General features: G+C 39.9%; 3 protein-coding genes across 6 annotated transcripts in view; 2 read left to right on the top strand and 1 right to left on the bottom strand.

Moving 5' to 3' along the window:
- Positions 1-20,323, bottom strand: part of LOC144634241 (phytanoyl-CoA dioxygenase domain-containing protein 1 homolog) — a 115,909-nt gene that overhangs the window by 85,156 nt on the left and 10,430 nt on the right. The window lies entirely within an intron of this gene.
- Positions 2,380-20,323, top strand: part of LOC144634244 (uncharacterized) — a 132,154-nt gene continuing 114,210 nt past the window's right edge. The window contains exons 1-6 of one of the 2 annotated variants that reach the window (XM_078493146.1): positions 2,380-2,482; positions 10,031-10,160; positions 10,758-10,910; positions 11,392-11,502; positions 11,983-12,151; positions 12,592-12,943. In XM_078493146.1, the coding sequence (XP_078349272.1) occupies positions 10,056-10,160; positions 10,758-10,910; positions 11,392-11,502; positions 11,983-12,151; positions 12,592-12,941 (888 nt within the window). In that variant the 5' untranslated portion in view covers positions 2,380-2,482; positions 10,031-10,055 and the 3' untranslated portion in view covers positions 12,942-12,943. Of the gene's footprint in view, positions 2,483-10,030; positions 10,161-10,757; positions 10,911-11,391; positions 11,503-11,982; positions 12,152-12,591; positions 13,754-20,323 lie in introns of those variants that run through there. The other variant, XM_078493145.1, reaches the window with a different exon arrangement.
- On the top strand, positions 17,392-19,929 carry LOC144635707 (uncharacterized). 2 transcript variants are annotated; one of them, XM_078494785.1, is made up of 4 exons: positions 17,392-17,612; positions 17,735-17,887; positions 19,142-19,252; positions 19,711-19,929. In XM_078494785.1, exons 1-4 carry the CDS (start codon positions 17,511-17,513, stop codon positions 19,924-19,926), a joined length of 582 nt encoding a protein of 193 aa, XP_078350911.1. In that variant the 5' UTR covers positions 17,392-17,510; the 3' UTR covers positions 19,927-19,929. The 2 variants fall into 2 exon arrangements, with proteins under 2 accessions (XP_078350911.1, XP_078350912.1); XM_078494786.1 differs by having other exon boundaries at positions 17,393-17,616.

Raw genomic sequence — 20,323 nt, 5'->3', positions numbered from 1 at the left:
GTTTGAAAAATGACTAGATCGAAAGGTTTTCGTAAAAACTATTAATTTTAGTCAGAGTTCACAGTTTGCATTTGTTACAGTGGCAGTATAATTAAACAAGGTTTTGTTGCCGTAAAAACGTTTGCCTTCGTCTTTGTGTCGATAAAACATGTATCCGTGACTTTTTCTTGAGACCCCGCTTAATACGGACACCCCGTTAATACGGACAATTTGGCCTGTCCCCTTGGTGTCCGTATTAACGGGGTTCCACTGTACCTTCAAATGTATTCCTCTTTTCCGTTTTCCCGGTATGACCGAAAATTTACTGTCCTATTTGCCACAACCAGACCGTTCGTTTGCAGAGCAAGGTCAGCAACTGAACCAAAGAACCCTAAAATTCAGTACCCTTTGAATCGACTCAAATTTATCCAAAATTCCTTTCGAGTGTAAATAGGGGACGTTTCTTATCTAAGAGCGAGGGTTCTCCCCTTAAACTTTCTTCGAGGCTTCATGAAGAAGGAAGATAAAGTAGAAAAGTTTCACCTTCTATCACCATATTTTTTTTTTACCCAGGCTCTTTGCAGTTCTATCAAAACGGGAATTTTCAAAAGGAAAAACTTCTTTCCGTTCCTTTTACGTGATTGCCAGATTTGTACTGTTCCATTCCCACCAAAAATTCCATGTAAATGGAAAGCGCCTCATATGTCCTCAGAGCCACTTGTTTCGCACAGGCTCAGCCGGCTAAGAGGGACAAGCAGCTCTGGGGACCAGAACGTCTCCTAATATAATATTACTGACTCAAAAACTTTCAAAAGAATTAACTTTCTGAAAGTTTATTTTGGAGTACTGCGCATCCTGAACACGAATCAAAGTGAGCTGATAGTAAAAATCTCAGTGTGAAACTACAATGTTGCCTTTGAATCGTTCCAAATTAGCTGACCAACCGAAATAGACAGCGCTTCGTTATACCAATTAGGTTGTCACAGAGGACAGGACGAAACCTGCTAAAACGTGCTAATAGTCGTTCTTAAATTTGCGGTCCCCCAACCAAGAAAACAACCGAATACCACTGGAGTTTTTTTTATTAATGTTTTCGTTTTGAACGTTAATTAGACTTCCTACATACCGGAAACAGTTAGCTAAATGGTATACACCTAATTTAAGAAATGTCGACCCTGTGAAAAGCATAAACCATGAACGATAAGACCGAATGGCAGTCTGGGTAGACAGCATTGGCAAGCTGACTGTGATATTCCATTTATTGGTAATCACGATGTTTTCTTCTTTTGGAGCCTTAAGAGCTTGATTTATGCATCTTGACGTATCATAATGTTTATTCTGCCACAGACGGGGATTACTTTTTTACGATATCTTAACCAAAATTTTTTTTTTCTTTAGTAGCAAAATATCACATGTTTTCCTTCACCCAGTAAACAGGATAAGAGCGTTAGATTACTGGCGCGCATTTAATTGAGGGAAATTGCCAAAGTATTTTTTTAAATCACACCGTTGCGAATAGTCAGCCGGTATGAAAGCAGAATCTTCCATCCCCACTGCGTTTTAAGAGGCGGAATTTTGAAAGGTAGACATAGTGTCGTGCAAGTGTAATGAATCATTGTAGCAAAAAAGAACAATTAAAACAAGAACTTCCTCTGTTTGTGATTGATCAAAGGAGCGCTATGACCAAAGTTTTCACAAACGGATTTCTTTTTCATTTATCACTGTTTAGTCACAAATATGCTGGTAAACGTTGGTTCAACTAAACAAACAAGGTATTACAGAAACAATAAAGACAGAAAGCGGTTACTGCCCGAGGGGGGGCTTCCATATGAAATGAGTGGTGATGCTCATCGGAAATTTTGAAAAGAACCTCTAAAAGAAACCAATCTGGGCGTGGCGCACGTTCTTTTTTTTATCTCTAAAAGATACCAGAATACTAAAAATAGAATTTATATTTGTATATGTCCTCGTGTGCAACCCTTCAACGAGACCTTGACGGCTAAAAATATTGGTGTTTTGCCCAGAACACCCTAAATGAGACCAAAATCCGAAATTTCACCCCTAAGCGAGACGACGAGCACCCCGCCCCTTTCAGAGATAAATTAATTTCTTTCATTTAGTCAGCAAAATATCACATGATTTCATTCACCTAGTAAACAGGATAAAAGCTTTAGATTACTGGCGCGCATTCTGGAGTTCCGATACAATTATGGGAAATTACCAAAGTATTTTTTAGATCACACCGCTGTGAATAGTCAGCCGACATGAGGGCAGAATCTTCCTTCCCTACTGTGCTTTGAGAGGAAGAATTTTGGAAGGTAGACATAGTGTCGCAGGTGTAATGAATGTTTGTACCAGATTAATCAGTTGACTTGTTGAAAAAACAGGATGATATTAATTAGGCTGTTCTGATAACGTCGATATAAATATTCCCACAACATCGTGCTTTGACACAAGTGTTCTGTTTGCTGAGTGAACAAGTCTTTCAAGTCTCTTAGAGCAGGTAAGTGTCAGTTCCATTGTAGTCAGTTATATTTAGTGATTCTGCAGGTTCTGGAACTTTAATCGGCCATCGAGCTCCAAAAATTAAGTTTCCTTAGCTTTTCAGGTTAAAAGGGACACTGTCAGGAAGATTTTAATGCTTTTCGGATAAAAAGTACTAGAATTGGCGAATAGGTCTTCTTGCACTTAATGCACCTAGTGCATCAAGATGGAGATATAAAGCAAATTGTTGTTGAAGGAAGAAGGGAGCCATAATAATTTTTAGGTGTTTTTCCAGTCAGCCACAAAGACAAAACTTGAAAAAATCAGCCTTATATTTTCAAGTTGAAATCTTAATTTTCTAATTGCATCACAATAATATCACATCTTTATCGCTTTAGGAGACTTGCATGGTGATTTTTAACAAAATTGGACCACTATTCGTAGTTTCCATATGTCTTTTGACTCTTGAAGTTTTTTAAGTGAAACTGGAGACAGCGTCCCTTTAAGCTTTGTTTTTTAAGAGCTTGTGACTCAGAGATCCAGGCAGCGGCCGGAAGAAGGGGGTCGGCCGATCTCCACCATATTTATACGGTATGGAGGCCTTACCTAACTAGTAACCATGGTAACATTTTTTGATTGATTGACTTTATTGTTTTCGAGAACAGACCACCCCCCCAAAAATTGCCCCAGTGGCGTGACAAAAGTTGTGATTTTAGGTCAACTTTAGCAGCGTATATCTCTAGATTTATTCAAGCAACAGACTCCAATTTACATCAACATAACACTTGTCCTTTGGTTGTTGAAATGCATACTAGAACAAATCTTCTCTGTATATCATTCACGATCTGCATGCAAACTAAGAAGGCATGCTTCCCGACATTTTCAAAAGTCGCAAAACTAGGCATTTTAAAATTACAGTTTCTCCAGGGTCCGGGAAGATACAGATATAAACCTAACTGCAATTTACTCACCAAAGATAGGAAAACATTTTAGGCCAGTGTTGAAATTGGACCAGCGAATTTAAATTTTTTAACGGTTCACTGTTTCACCGCTTTGGCTCATTTCATTTTCAAGGCCAGTGCTATACAGTGTACGGCTCCCTTGCTGCTGTCGATCTGATTATCCGGATTTCGCCGTTTAAACGCCTCCGACAGGTGTAGAAAACAAAATGCTTTGGTTTCTTGTCATATTATCCTTGATTTGGCTGCAAAGTATTCGTTTTAAGCGAGAGCGAAGGGAATGTTATGCCAGAGATTGCGTGACAGAAATTGAACACGTAGCTTTCTGACAGTTCGGCCTTAAAACCAAAGAAACATTGTCGACATCTTCTCCTTGAATACGTGCTCCTTATTGAAAAACAGCTTTCTGACATCCCAAAGATGAGTCCCAAATCCAGTACACAACGGATAAAACAACATGGTCGAATCTTCCCTTCAGACGGCCGCACACGTTTGTTAAATCAGTCAGTAAAATGTTTGGACATTTCAACTAAGTTTCGCCCCTTTGAAGCTTGGTTTTAGTCCGTTAATACGTCGGAAAATTTCGATCCATGGAACAGATTTGTATAAAGAAGTGGATGAAATGTGCTTACCCATTGGCAAAGTTTTCACGGAAGCTTGGATTCACCACGAATTCATGCGGCTGAACTGGCCTGATACGGCAACAGTGATGCAGAGGCTAGCGAGATTGTCGGGTGGGAGGAAGGGGTGGGGGGGGGGGGGTGAGGGGGGGGGGGTGAGGGGACGGTGGACAACGAGATGTGTTTTGCAGGATTTTATGATTTATAGTTCATCTCAATTATTTTCCCTTCCGTTTTGATTCGCTCGCCATTCATCACTGTCAATTTGCAAACAAACCTTTCATTATGAAGCTTTATGAAGAACCCTATGATTTTTTTTGTACAAAGTCTCGGCACGATCGAGTTAGTGTCTTACACATCGATACCCAGCTTTCGAGCAAAGACTTTACTGCTACCCTAATTTTTTTATGAATTATATCAGTTCTACTAAGGACATGTTATCCTCAGAAAGAAAACAATTAAAAAATTAGTTTTTTGTAACAGTTACCGTCTATGTGAACTGATATGTTTCCTAATATTAAACCGACCTAATTCCTTGAAAGACGCTAAACCTCCACGAGGGAAAGGGAATAGGTTTCTTCGCCATAAAGTAATGCTTTGAGCTTTCGTGATATCAGTGCTAATTCAATTATTTCCAACTAGAAAAGTATGTATATTTCATCGTGGGAACAAGACGTTTTGTCTGGCTTCAAGGAAGGTAAAACAAACAAAGTGCAGGTATTAACAATTGAAAAAGATATTTTTCTTAGAAATATCTTCACTGAAAATGTTCACCTTAAAGTTTGTAGAATAATTGTGGCTTTCTGCTGTTCATTAACATAAAAGGCCGCTTTGAATTCCGACAATCCCCATGATGACATAAACTTATTCTTAGAAAACCAGTGCTTTTATTTTTGCGCCACGCAAGCAGTTGTTCAGTATTTACAAAAGAAATGCAATTATAAAAGTTAACGTTCGTCCCTAATACAGCACTTGAAAGTTCGAGATAAAAAATTCGATTATATCCCATTGCAGGTCAACTAACCAAGCACGCAAACAGTTTTTGTTTGAAATTCTTCAGCGGAATGTTTTACACTGCGAATTTCGCCGCTCTGTTTCATTAATTTGATTAATATGTTACCCACGTAACGAGAAACAAAAACAAAAGTCAATTTCGCTTTAGGGAAGATAGAGAAGTAATGAAATGGCTTGCTCTATTTCCATTTTGGTTGACTCGTCTCACTCCAGATGCGGATGATGTGTTTCGGAAGTGGACCTCATCTTAAATAGAGCTGGCCTGTTTGCGTTGAGCGACCAAGAGATAGAACAAATGACAATATGTCCACGGCATAGGAAACTTTTGACAGTATTAAAACTGGCCAGGGGGTAAAGCCGTCACGTGTCGCTATCCCCTGCACCAAAAGAGACGCTCAAGAACAATATGCACTGGAAAACCTCGGCGCATAACGAAGCAACTGTCTGAAGAAATGTACTGGATGTACGATGCCGTAATACCGATTGGAGAAGGTTAGTAAAAAACACCCCTCCTTAAATTTTGAGACTAAACAAAAGTGTTTTTTTAGTTTTGTTTTTGAGGAAGTCAATTGAGAGCATTTTTTGCAGGGTAACCACTTTACTGCTATCAATATGGCTTTGTTAAAATAATAAAAAGGATTTAAATTGCTTTGCTCACTTATGGGATCATTAATTTCAAAAGGTAATCCGAGAAAGCTGCAAACTTAACTCTGGATACGGAGGGATTGGTCGACAGCGAATTGTTGCTATTTTTCCTGCCTGGGTTTATATGTTGCGCGAGTAGAAAGTAATGTAGCGGGAAAATGTATACCCTGGGAACTCGCTTTTCTCATTACCTTTGTTTTAAACCTGGACAAATTACCCCCTAGTCCAGTCCCTGAACTCTCTCTTTCGCGCGCCCTTTATAGGAGTTGAACCAGGGCGCGCAAAGAGAATCCAGGCAATCTCGTCCCAAGAGCCTGCGCTCCCCTAGACCAGCGGTCAAGAAACTTAACGGCTCTGGACGAATCCAAACCGGAACCAAGAAATCCTGGTTTCGGTTTGATTGTGCGCATGCGCCGGAGATTGTGGTGAAACGAACAAGTTTTTCAACAGTCAATCAGATTCAGACGCCTTTGGGGCGGGTTTTCAGAATACCCCATAGGCCCCGATCCCTGGCGCAAACCAGAAGGATCGCGGCCTCTGGGGACGAGATTGGAGTCCAGGATAACTTGCGTATGCGTATGAGTGTGGCGTTTTTGGGAGGCGAGCCGTAAGTTTAAAATGCTCGCTCAAATGACGAATTCAACTACGCGACCAAGCGCGCGAATAAATGCAAGAAAAAAATGTGCACAATTGCACCCAAAACCAATTCAACAAACGGCTACAAAATACTAGGAATAGTTGACGGATAGTGAAGTGTGTTTTGGCCGTTAGCTTTTAGTAGACACTGACTGGAAAGCTAGGCTTTTTTAAAGTTATTCCGGTGATTCCGCTTTAGTACACGATCGCGTAGTTGTACTCGTCATCTGTGCGCGCGCGTTTTCACAAGTGCTGCCAAATACGGTTTTATCCCGATTTCGGGGAAAAAACTGGCGCATGCGCATGCAAGTTATCCTGGACTCTCTCTTCTCGCACCTGGATTCAACCCCTGGGTTCAACCCCTGAGTTCAACCCCTGAGTTTACCCCCTATAAAGCGCGCGCGAAAGAGAGAGTTCAGGGACTGGACTAATTATTCCCGGGCATAGGATCTGAGGGAAAGGGCGTGACATTAACAAAGGCACGATGAAAAGTGCTGTATTGTATTTATACTTTTTTGTTTGGTTATTTTTTTCAGCTATATGTAAGACCTGCAGGCTCAAACACGCAGATCACAGAAAGCGTGCAATGGAGAATGTTAGTATCTTTTAATTTAATTCATAAAAAAAAGAAATTAAGAAAAGAAAGAAGTTTTCATGGAAATTGAACAAATGGACAAATGACTCCAAATGGCTGAAAAGAGAACAGAAATGCAATATAGAATTGATACTTTGTCATATAGCATATCGCCTGTTCGATTTCCATAGTGTCGACAAAGAAATACTACTTACCCTGTTTTTTTTCACATAGTCCGTCGTCGCGTGAAGCGCCATAAAAGGCCATAAAGGGAAGAGTAAAAATATCTTTTCACTGGTATTTCCAAGACAATAATTAGCCGTCGACATATCAGGATACATGTGATGTGCATACCACCATGTCTACCAAACCACTTTATTATGTGGAACATATATTCGTTATTGTTGCTACTATGGTTTTTATTTGTCATGCAATATGTTTTAACTATTAACCCTAACTAATTAACCCTAGTTTTATTTACTGTCTTTGCAAAATAAAGTTTGTGTAAAAATTAATTATCCCGCTGAAACCTGCAGTTCTAGCAAGCCAAGTAGAAAAGAAATACTCATTAATAATATTGCACACTGAAACGTGGTGAATCACACTGATCGAAAACGTCATTGGTTGCAACTTACACTAACGAAATTGTTTCTAACGAGAAAAAAGAACTAAAGTTCGAATGTATTAAATAATTGTTTGTTTTGGAATGAAAGCAATCCAACTCATTCAATTCCGTGATCGCTCGTTCCACGGATTTCAGGGGTATTCCGGTAGTCCATGCCCGTCAATTTCTTAAATCCATGCCAGGTTACTAAGCGCTATGATTTATCAGGTTTTCATCTGAATGACAAAATCCACAGGGCACAGAGGAGTCAAGTTTGTCCGCAATTTAAAATCTCTACCGTGCAAAACGACCTTCAAAAGCTGTGTGAGCCGTACGTGATACAACGCCGTCATGCGATACTTGTTTACAGATTGTCTGGTCTGGTGATATCGTATTCATACCCTCATGCGACATCCGCAGACATCAATGTTTGTGGGCGTTACCAGAGAGACCAGCAGTAAGAAAAAGAGCAAGGGACGAAAGAGATTTGAGGCGAAATTCCGATCCCTCGTTACTCGCTAAAAATCAAACGAAACGATCTCATTTTTAACATATGGTTTAAGACTAGGATTGTCTCCCCATACGCTGTAAGAAAATCTTCAAACAAGTCGTTTAAGCTGTATTTCGGGGGACGAGTTTTAGGCAGTTAAAAATTCGTTTTCGTACAATGTGGACCGGAGGATACTGGTGGCGGAAATGCGTCACGAGACATGTGATGTTGCAATACCGTAATGTGTTTCACAAGTAACTTACCACTTTGAAGAGAAAACATTGTTTTCCACATTCAATTTCTTCGGATTTCGTTGTTCCTCGTTTGGTAAATTTCGCTTTTCTCGGAGAGCACTATTCATATTTTGAATCTTACCGCCGGTCGAAAGATCAGTTGTTGTTTTGAATTTCGGATTAGTAACGGTTGATTTCAGCTGTCACAGCATGGATCTACACACGACTTCCGTTTCCGCCACCAGTATGCTTCGGGTGACATCGAGCCGATCACGTGGTATAATGTTTCGTCCCTTGTCTCTTTTTCTTCTCGGCACTTCGTGCCTCGTCGGAAAGCTTCGCTTTCCGAAAAAATTCGTCGCCCTTCGGGCGACGATTTTTTCGCCCCAGGCGACCATTGTCAGAATACGATATCACCAGACGATCTGCAAACAAGTATCGCATGACGGCGTTGTATCACGTACGGCTCACACGATCGCTTTGAAAAGCTTTTGAAGGTCGTTTTGCACGGTAGAGATTTTGAATTGCGGACAAACTTGACTCCTCTGTGCCCTGTGCAAAATCTTGCCAATACGTAGCTGAAAGCAAATAATATCCGCCTCCGCAACTTGTATCCATGGCCTTGTCTGACGAATAAACCGATCGCAACTAAGCTTCAAGATGGCATATATCAGCGGGATATCGGAACGTTTTACAAACCTACAGACATCAGCGATGTTTCCACGAGTCTGTTGTCTACTTGTGATCACTTGTGGCGAGCTTTATTAAGACCAGTTCAATCCACATTGGGATAGTTAAAAGCCTTTCTGGACCAGGATCAAGTATTGAAGGAAAAAGCTATCAGTCTGTTAATCAACGTGGAAAAGTTTGCTTTGGTTCGATGGCCTCCCTGAAAACTGCGTATTCCACTCCTGTCACGCAATCTCTGGCATAATGTTTCCTTGGCGCTCGCTTGAAACGAGGAACATTTACAGCGAAACCATAAATAATATGACAAGAAGCCACAGCGTTAAGGTTTTTACACCTGTCGGAGGCGCTTAAACGGCGAAATCCGGGGAATGAGATCGACAGCTTCAAAGGGAGCCGTAGTGGCCTTGGAAAATGACATCAGCCGAAGCGGTAAAACAGTGAACCGTTAAAAAAAAATTAAATTCGCTGGTCCAATTTCAACACTGGCCTAAAATGTTTTCCTATCTTCGGTGAGTAAATTGCAGTTAGGTTTATATCTGTATCTTCCCGGACCCTGGAGAAACTGTAATTTTAAAATGCCTAGTTTTGCGATTTTTGAAAATGTTGCGAAGTATGGCTTCTAAGTTTGCATGCAGATCGTGAACGATGTACAGAAAACATTTAATTTAGTATGCATTTAAACTACCAAAGGACAAGTGTTACGCTGACGTGAAATTGAATCTGTTGCTTAAATATATCCAGAGATACACGCTGCTGAAGTTGACCTAAAATCACAACTTTTGTCACGCCATTTGGGCAATTTTTGGGGGGGTGGTCTGTTCTTGTAAACAATAAAGCCAATCAATCAAAAATTGTTACCATGGTTACGAGTTGCGTAAGACCTCTATGCAACATAAATATGGTGGAGATCGGCCGACCCCCTTCTTCCGACATTTTTTAATATTGCCTGGGTTTCTGAGACAGACATTCTTAAAGCATTTTTAGCTACATTTCTTAAAGGTACTCTGACGAAGAACTTACTGCTGTTCCAGATGAACTAATCATGTTTTTTTTAGTTTGATTGACTACGTTCGCATTTCTGTTGTGTCTTGTTTTTAAATAGACAGACTAAATCTTCCCACTCCCAAATGGCGTACGTTTTTCTCGTCATCTTTGTCTTGCTAAGTTTTACATCTGGTAACCGGGCCAGTCATAAAAGCGACGAGCCAAGGAAAGATTCTTCATCTAAAGAGGTGTGTATCTAGGCCTTGTATCTGGGTCATGGTTAGACTTGCCACAAGTTAACCTTATGAGTGGGCCTGGGACTTTGTCATGGCTGAGTGAAGTTTATTTTACTGATTTAGTTTTGCCAACAAAATACTCGCTATGATCCTAATGTTTGCATAGGGATTACTTCTATGGATCTAAATAACAAAACCATAGCTGCATTAAAACCAAATTTGTCTTCCGGGGGTTAAAATTTAAAGTTACAAGCAAACAAGATTAACTTTGAAAACTGTTCAGCCCAACTGAGAATATTTCAAAAACTCACACCGCAATCCGTTTCAATCTTCGTCACTTATGGCCATCCGTACCTTCTTTTGTATTTGGTCTGTTTTTTAAATGTCCCTTCCCTGTTTCAACAGGGTTATTTTTATATTTTACTGAACTTGTTGGTCATTTTCCCTTGCCTAAAATTTGGCTAAAATTCGCGACACAGTCCCTTTAAGCGAAAGAAGCGATTTCTTTACTGAAACATGGGATGGATAAATTGCCAAGAAATTTAGAACGTTCTTGTAAAAACATTGCAGAACCCGAGCGGATTTGAAAATAAATTGTCTTTCTTATAGAACAATGTCGTGGATTTCACTGTCCACATCCGCGAGGCCGGGCGAGAATACAACGAGAAGATTGAGGTTGATCCAGACAAGCAAACAGAATTGTTTCAAGTTCCCGCGCATCCTGGAGTTGACCGCAGTGATACCTTACATGATTTCAAACAAGTAAGTCATTTAAATAATTCGACTTTCTCTCTTATCTCCATCTTTTTTCAGGGTGGTCTTTTCATTCGACGGATTTTTCTGCGAAGGAATCGTTAGAAAGTTAGGTCATTCATTTATTTGTTCGTTCGTTCTTTCGTTTGTTCTTTCATTCAGTTATCAGTCAATCATTTAGTCATTTAGTCATTCAGCCAGCCAGCCAGTCAGCCAGTCAGCCAGTCAGCCAGTCAGCCAGTCAGTCAGCCAGCCAGCTAGCCAGTCAGTCAGTCATTCAGTCAGTCAGTCAGTCGGTCAGTCAGTCAGTCAGCCAGTCAGCCAGTCAGTCAGTCAGTCAGTCAGCCAGTCAGCCAGTCAGCCAGTCAGCCAGTCAGCCAGTCAGCCAGTCAGACAGCCAGCCAGTCAGTCAGTCAGCCAGTCAGTCAGTCAGTCAGCCAGGGGTAATTCGCCGCTCTTATACGCAATTTGTTTACACCTATTACCACAGAATTTGACCATGCTGCGATTCCCAGACAGTAAAATGTGCTACATTTTCCCTCTGATGAACGAACAATCGACACCTGAGAAACTGATGAGAGATCTTAAGAAGGCTAAACAGGTGAGAACACAAAATCTATTTCATTATGGTGCTGCAAAAAAAAAAACTTAAAAGGTTCTTCCTTTCTCATTTAGCTACCCCTGGCAAGAATCTGGCATTCTGAGAAAACTCGGTTTGGCAATCCGACGGAGGATTTCTAACAAGTCAAACAAACTCATACTCCCTTTCCTTTGTTCTGCAGATCTTGGCAAAGGCTATTTCTACATTTGTAAGCGTTAACCACAGCTTCCCCCGTTCCCCCGGGGAGTGGGTTAGTCTCTGGGTGGGAGTGTGTGGCGCGAGAAAACGCGACACGCGAGCGCGAAAACAAAAATGAGACTTAAAGCAAAGCCATTCTCCAAGCCATTCTCGTTCTCGCGCGTCGCGATTCCACGCGTGAACTGATTTTCTCGCGCGGTCACCAGTTTCCCGCGCGACTGACGCTGAGAAAACTGTTCGTAGTCTTTGTAAGCTCATACCAATTTATTTTACGCTCATCAGATGGTTATTAGAGAGACCAGGCGGGTTGATACTGCGTGGATTATTGACGGTGCAGTGACTGATCGTTCTGTACTCAGTGATGAATTAGCAGATTTTTGTGCACAGTATCCGATATACCACGTGAGAGAGGCGCAGGAGACTCTGAAAGTGACAGGGATTCATATAGAAGGTGAGGCGATAGAGCTTACAATCTTCACTTTTTTAACATCCCTACTCTAACCTGGAATCTTCACACCGGTTCGGAAAAGTAGTCTTTGATAAGATCAAAGGGAAAAGCCGCCTTTATAAATTCATGTTATAAATTAGCGACAATCCGAACTAGCGATAAAATTAAAAGGGTTGTTAGTAAATTCCCAAAGGAAAGAACCTCTTCGAAGTATACGTAGCTAGCGTTCTCAAAAAAAATTCGACTCTGGATGACGATAATTTCACGTTTTCGCTACCCGAATGGCGGTATAACGACCCGGACCCCTAAAGATGCGATCCTCCAAAAGTAACGTAAGGTTTCAGTGCTAAATCCGAAAGTTACGAAGGTAGTCATTTTCTGAGCGTCGTACACGGTATTTTCTTATTGTAGATTATGCTTGACCTATTTTGGTTGTTTTGCAGAGAGAGCAAACCGAGTGCGGAGGCAGACTGGGAATGGTCTAAACGGTACAGCACTGTGCCAAGGGGGAATGGACCTCGATGCAGCCTACCAAATATGTCCCGAGCCCACATTGGACTGCGAGACAAATATGAGCTGTTCCAAGTCCCCTAAATGTGAAACCCGGCACGGGCGCCAGCGTATACCATTCAGTTTATATCGTCAGTCAGGTTGTTTAAATGAGCACTTCACTAGACTGATCACGGTGTGCTGCAAATATATTTGCAACAACATTGCAAACAACCCTTCCAACTCCAACAACAGAACAGCAGAGGTCTCGGAATGGGCTCGAAGGATGATATTAGGTCTTTAAAGGTGGGAAAAGAGTTCTCTTTAGCCGTGATTTGACGTATTCTGTTTTGACGTAATAAAAACACTTGAAATGATAAGGTTTTTTTCTTGTTTTTCTTCCTCGCAAGTATGATCTTGCTATATACCTTATTACATGAAATTTTCGCCACACTCAGTAATTTCGCGAATTTCGCGATTCTAAAAAAAATCGCGAAATTAAGTGACGCGAACAATAAGTGTCGCGAACATAACATGACGCGAATATTAAGTGACTCGCATATGTCAGTAATCAATGTAAATGGATGTTGTCGTCAATTGACTCACTTGTAGACATTTGAGAACTGCTCTGTTGTTGCTATTACCGAGATTAAGTCCCCCCCCCTGCGTTTTTGTTAATTTTGACGTTATTGTTCCTTTGATGAAGTCGTTTTATATAATTCAAAGGCATGTCAAAATATATTGCCAAGAAAATGTAAATTGTGTCTCACTCAAAAACGCGAAATTAGATTGATCAAAGTACAAAATTTTCGCAAAATCGCGAAATTTAAGTGTACGTGTCGCGAAAATTTCATGTAATAAGGTAGCCATACGCCGTGATTAAATAATTATGCATAAAACAAACATTTAGTTTTCAATAAGCATGGAATTGTGATTTCGTGGCTGTCTCTGTCTTGAAAGATCATGAACTTATAAGTGTTTTATTTTGCATGAATATCCTTAAGAATTATCTTTATCAGAACTGTAACTCGTTTATAAGTGGGATTTTTATATCAAAGTTATATATGTACGTTTTCCTTATTTTCACTGAATAAAGAATGTTTAGCAAAACTTGAACACGGCTGCTGTAGTTTGATTGTTATGAAAATCACTTGGGCTGCGTGATCAACTACAAATTTCTCCTCACAATATCGCTTCAATGTCAAGTATGCACGAAGTGAGAAGATAGGAACCCATCACCAAAGGGATAGAGAAATAATAATATAATAATATTTTTAAAAAAATATACTATAAACTTTATTCAGTACTCATAAAAATGACCTATGTACAATAAAAGAATTAAAAAATTATTATTATTACTATTAACAGGATTAACATTAACCCATCAGTACTTGAGAGTACTGTTATCTTAGGGGTCCTGTAAGAATTAAAAATTTAAAAAGGTAAAAATACCAAGTTTAAAAATGTTAAAACTACAATGGTCAAAAACATATAAAAGCTTATGAATAAAAATTACAAATAAAAATGGTCTTTAACTAATCATTATCTATAACGCAAAACTATTTACAATAAACGGTTCTATGATACAGTTGTTAAAATGAAAAGCAAAATATGTTATATAGAAAATGAATAAAAGCTGAGAAGCGCTTAAAATTGGAATGAGCGATTAAAAATGCAAAGGAAACATAATGGTTACATTGTGCGTTTGATGAAAAAAATAATAAAAACAACAATAATAATAAAGATAATGATGATGATGATGATGCATTTTATAGTGTTTTTCCTTTGCGTTCAAAAGCGCTAAAAATCTAAAAAATATCTAAGAAATTAATTAACCCTTAAACTACCAACAACGCATATTTGCGTAGAAAATACCAGCAGTGATTACAAAATCTGCAGCCTTCGCATATCTGGGCACATGATAGTGATGATCGCTTGTTCTGGTAAAGTGATTATTTTCATAGTTTTTAAAGCCAACTAACTGACTACAGCTCTAGATTTCCGTTGTATATGGCTGTTTTTCTGCAGCAAATCCGAAAATGCCCGTTTTTTACTCCATAGGACAACAACAAAAAACATACATCTTTGCCTCCAATTTTGTTTAATGAAAAAGTATTTCTGAATCCAAAAGTGTACATTTGCAGCAAACTTCAAGCCTATTTCTTTCTGTTCACCAAGAAAAATTCTCATCAATCTTTCAGCAGACTGAGCAATTACCATTCGATTAGAGCAATGCTTGCAAACCTGCAATTTCCTTATTGGTGACCGAAAGGAATGCCTGGGTAAAACTGTCTTGTCGGCGAAATGCAAGTCCACCTACCTCTATTTCATAGATTTTTTATAAGTGTCGAGCCACCCAATCCTACCGGCAAAATACTGCACCGACTGCATTCTTTGGAAGTCAAAAGTTGTCCAAATTGCCTTGGCAGGTCTCGGAATCCATCCACAGAACGGCCAGAGAGACAATTTCATTCATGAACCTCCATGTTCCGATACAAATGTTTTTGGCGTTCCAATCATCGTCAAATCATCTCTCACCTCTGGTTTCTTTCAGAAGTTTGCCTCTACCCACCATTCTAGCTTAATGATGCCAGCCTGGGGGCTTCTGCAGTGGAAAATGACTCGGAAAAACACTTATAAACGAAAATTTTGCCAGATTCGAGCCCGTGTGCTTGCTTATCAAAGAAGCAACGGCTGAATACTGACGTCACAATAAAAGTTTGAGCCATCAGTGTTTTGAAACAGCACATATTAATTACTTAAGCTTCTTATATGCAAACACGAAATTCAAAAGATTGCCTAAGCCCAGAAAACTGCTGAAAAAATCCCAGAAGCGTGGTAATTTAAGGGTTAAAGAACTATATCCTTGAATAACCTTGATCAGAGGCAAAAGTATTAGATTTTAATTACTTTTTAAGTATCAAAGTATCATATGTTTTCACTTGCCTTATAAACAAGATGAACGCTTCAGATTGCATTTTTTAGAGCTCGCACTGTAGTGACCTTTTCTGCTAATCAAGTAGAGCACGTACAATTACGCCTGCACGTGAGCAGAACCTCAAGCGATTTAAAATATTCGATTACCGTATAAATCCCCCGGTTATACACCCATCTACCTAGAAGGCTCGCTCCAAATTCCTTGCGGCTCCGCGGTTCCCTCTCTTTGCCGTTCGCCGGCCCGTCTCAAAGCAAGCACTAGCACTCGAATCCCGCCAGCTACGCAGGCTACCTAGAGACAAAAACATAATCCGATTTTAGCCCCTATATAGTTGTCCTTGTTTCCTTAATACAGTCGAAGCTCTCGTAAGCGGACACCCTCGGGACGCAAAAAACTTGTCCGTAACTGGAGCTGGCCAAGAATGGTTCTCGTAAGCGGCCACTAGAGGTGTAGGGGAAAGATGGCCGCTTACGGGAGTCTACACAGCTAACAATAACCAGACGGACGTGGATGACGACAAACAAACACTGAAATATTGTACTGTAATTACTATAAAATCATTGTGACAAACGGCAATGTGATGTTGATTGATAAAAAACAAGATACAGAGGTTGCTAAAAGGATTTTCTTTAGGGTGTCCGCTTACGGGAGCTTAAAACCAAGTTAAAAGTGTCCGCGGCCGCTTACGGGAATGTCCGCTTACGAGAATGTAAAAATACAGAGTTTGTATGGGAGTTAAAACGGGGTTTCAAACAAGGTGGCCGTAAGTAGAGCTGTCTGCTTACGGGAGTGTCCGTTAAGAGAGCAGCTTCGACTGTACTAAGCTTTCTGACAGAACACTGTACTTTTTCAAACAGAAAATTTGAAACGATTGCAGAATAATAAGGTTTTTATTATCTTATTATTATCTATCTTTTAGCAAAAAGTCGTTCCGAGAAAACTCTTAGCTGCCATTTTGTTGCGTTTCGGATAGGTTCGTGTTGTTAAGTTTTGATTTTGCTCCAAATGAATTCGATTTATTATGACGTTTTAAAACTCAATTAACAACCAGTCTAATGAAAACCTTATTTCGATCAACACTACTGTAACTCATTTTGAAACGTTTTCTTTTTATTCCGCTTATACTGAAGCTTCCCTCGGATATAAGCCCCCACCCCATTTTCAAGCCCAAAATATATTTTCAATAAAAATTACACTTCATTTTCGGTAAATTTTCTCGCACTCCATTTCTCTGTCAATATTTACTCGATTTCTATAGATTTTCTTTTAATTAAAGGTGATCATGTGAAACTCCTTTTTAAGCGATAAAACATTTTGGACCCATTTTGGCCTTCAAAGGTATACGGTAAGGTAAACGATAAAGTCTGTGTCCGAGTCAAGTGGCCCATACAGCCGGAGCTTATCCCGGTTTCTGTAGCATTCAGCGACTAAGAGTATTGCTACTCCCCCCCCGGGATGGGATGCTAGTCCATCGCAGGGCTACCCCCAGCAGTAAATTCACCAGTACCCATTTATACACCTGGGTGGAGAGAGGCACTATGAGAGTAAAGTGTGTTGCCCAAGAACACTACGCAGCGCCCGGCCAGGGCTTGAACCCGGGCCGTTCGACTCGGAGTCGAGCGTGCTAACCATTAGGCCACCTACGCGGTAACCTAAGAAAGGCTGGTCTCAAGGGTTCAGGTGCAATGTATCTCTGTGCAATGAGAACAGAAAGGCTTACTAAGTTTGTGGTTTACCAGGCTATGATTGACCAATCAACTTGTTAATAATGGAATGTTAAGAGATGTGTTTGTTTCTAATCATGTGATGACCTCGTTGTAAATACACCCATATCGCGCCTCGCTTGTTCGGTGAACTAGTCTTCCGATTTTCTCTAAGAGCCGGTAACGGTTCATTTGTATTGTTTTTAAACAGCCTTGTCTTTTCCACTCACAAATGGCGTACGTTCTCCTTGTCATGTTTGTCTTGCTAAGTTCTACATTGGGAAGTAACCATGTTCATAAAAGCGACGAGCCAAGGAAAGATTCTTCAAAAGAGGTATGTAACTCGATTTTCTTTACGTAAACATGGGCTGGGCAAATCGCCTTAAAATCTAGAACGTTCCTGTAAAAAACAACATAGTACCCGAGCGGATTTGAGACTGAATTTCCTTTTTATAGGACAAGGTCGTGGATTTTACTGTCCACATCAGCGAGGCTGGGCAAGAATACAACGAGAAGATTGAGGTTGACCCAGACAAGCAAACAGAATTGTTTGAAGTTCCCGCTCATCCTGGAGTGGACCGAAGTGATACCTTACATGATTTCAAACATGTGAGTTTTATAATTTAATTTCAGTTCCCTCTTATTTACGATCATTTTACTCGAAATTTCATGTGAAGGAAAAGTTGCGTTTGTCAAGGAACTCGATGGGAACGGCAAGTCAAGTATGAATGACGATTGCGCTGGCTCGTTTTCAAGTCACTTGAAAGCTTCTCTGTTTCATCCGATAGCACGTTGAAAAAAGGTTTTGTTCGTTTGATATAGATGCAATGTTTTCCTGAGCTTTATAAAGCTATTTTTCAGGTAGTTTATGATTCCAAATCCTGATAAAGTTTTGTTTATTTCACTGTAGAAAAGACTTTTCTTTATGCTTTGTTTTCATTTGGCAGGATGAGATGTGCATGACGTCTTATTAAATAAATAAGTATAAACATAATTTCGTGATCGATTTGCTCCTCAAGGGGGAATTATACCCGAAGATCATTTTTTCATCACAGCTTAACACACAGGGAGCAGAGGAGCCAAATTCGACCTTTCTACATGATTAAAATGTTATCCGATCTTTTTGTTTACGCTACGGTTAAAAGTCAGCTGGAATCCTGTTGCGCTTGGCGAAGCCGCAGGCTAAATGACCGTGGGCGCCACTAGATCGTTACACAGTCAGAAAAGAGACTCTTTAAGGGGAACCCATCTTGAAAAAATTGGTAAGTTTTTTTCAAGTGTGTCGATCATAATCCGTTTAAATCTTCGTCAGTTGAAACCATCCTTGTTTACTTTTGCGTTTTTATTACTCCTTTGTTGTTTTTCTATGCTATAAAACTATTATTTTGAGGTTTTCTTCAATTTGAAAGTAGCTCCTTTAACTAATTAATTAATTGATTCTCCTTTTAAAAGAAGTAAAGTTCTTTTATCTTTTTAACGTCATCAAGATAAACCTTTTACCTTAGATATTAGAGCAGTTTTCAATTGAGTGTCGTAAACCCAAAACCAAAGTAATTACTCTGGCCAATCACAAAGGACACAGACAATCCAGTGAACCAATCAAAATTCGAAGCAAATACATGTAGCTGGCAGAAAGCGCGGGAAAACGTGCGCAAGCGAGTCACGATTGATTTTGGTTTTACTTCTGATTGGCTGAGAAAGTGGCGCGAGATTTTTAAGCCAACCACTAAGCGTAGTAATGCAAAACCAACGCAAACGCAATTTACTTTCGACACTCAAGCGAAAACCGCTCTATGTATGGACTAATTTTACTGTCAGGAATTGCCGCTTTTTAAAGAAATTTATTTATACTAACTACCACAGAATTTGACCATGGTGCGGTTCCCAGACAGCAGGATTTGCTATATCTTCCCTTTAATAAACGAGCAAGCGACACCTGAGAAACTGATGAGAGATCTTAAGAAGGCAAAGCAGGTGAGGACACGAAATATATTTCATTATTAAAAACTGGCAATGGTATATTGCAATTCTTGCGTTTTGATTGGTTAACAGGCAATGGTACACGGGCTCATATACCATTGACCACAAATATAGTTGCCAAAACACGTCAACAAAAATAATTTGGGAGCTTAAATTTGCAATTCTTTAGGCGTTTTTAACAAAACAATTATTCCACTCGCTCTTGTTGGATATGAGATCGTTTTAGCCAACTCGACGCTACACGGAGATCGTTATAGCTACTATCTCATATCCAACGCGCGCTCGTGGAATAATTGTTAATTGTGGTTCTGTTAAAACTCGAAATGTCCCTCCTTTCTCGAGCACGCGAACGCGCGCGCATGAATTGATTTTCTCTCGCGTACGCCTGCACGCCCATTTAACTAAACCTGAGAGAAATGTAAGTTTTCACTAATCTATTTTACGCTCATTAGATGGTCTTTACAGAGACAAGACGGGTGGATACTGCGTGGATTATTGACGGTAAAGTGACTGATCGTTCTGTACTCAGTGATGAATTAGCAGATTTTTGTGCACAGTATCCAATATACCACGTGAGAGAGGCGCAGGAGAGTCTGAAAGTGACAGAGATTCAAACAAAAGGTGAGGCGATAGAACTTACAACGTTTAATTCATTCATCGCTTTATGAATTGAATCTTGACTTGGTAGGCGGAGCAAACAGTACTTAGTTTTTCTCTATTGTTCCAATTACACAGGAGCAGAATTCGAAAAAAAGATGCCCCGATGACTTTTTCCGGCCATTTTGAGACAAAAACCTATTGCATGCTTAATTCATGATAACACCCGTTTTATAACTTCAGTGCACTAGCATGGTAAATTTTTAGAAGTCTTGACCATCTTATTTTTAGATTTTCATCTTTTGACCTTTAACTTCTCGACCACTTTGTTTATCAAAAGGTCTATCTGTATTATCACTGGCATTCTTTGACTTCTTTATTTAAACCCCGCGAATAGCACAGTCGCTCTTTTTCTTATTTACAAAAAATGCCCCTTTTACACGACCAGGCGTTGTTGGTCCGTTGCAA

The sequence above is a fragment of the Oculina patagonica genome, chromosome 13 (genome assembly GCF_052425735.1).
Source record: "Oculina patagonica isolate OP01 chromosome 13, crgOcupat, whole genome shotgun sequence".
Lineage (NCBI taxonomy): Eukaryota > Metazoa > Cnidaria > Anthozoa > Scleractinia > Oculinidae > Oculina > Oculina patagonica.
This window is presented reverse-complemented; position numbering and strand designations above follow the sequence as displayed.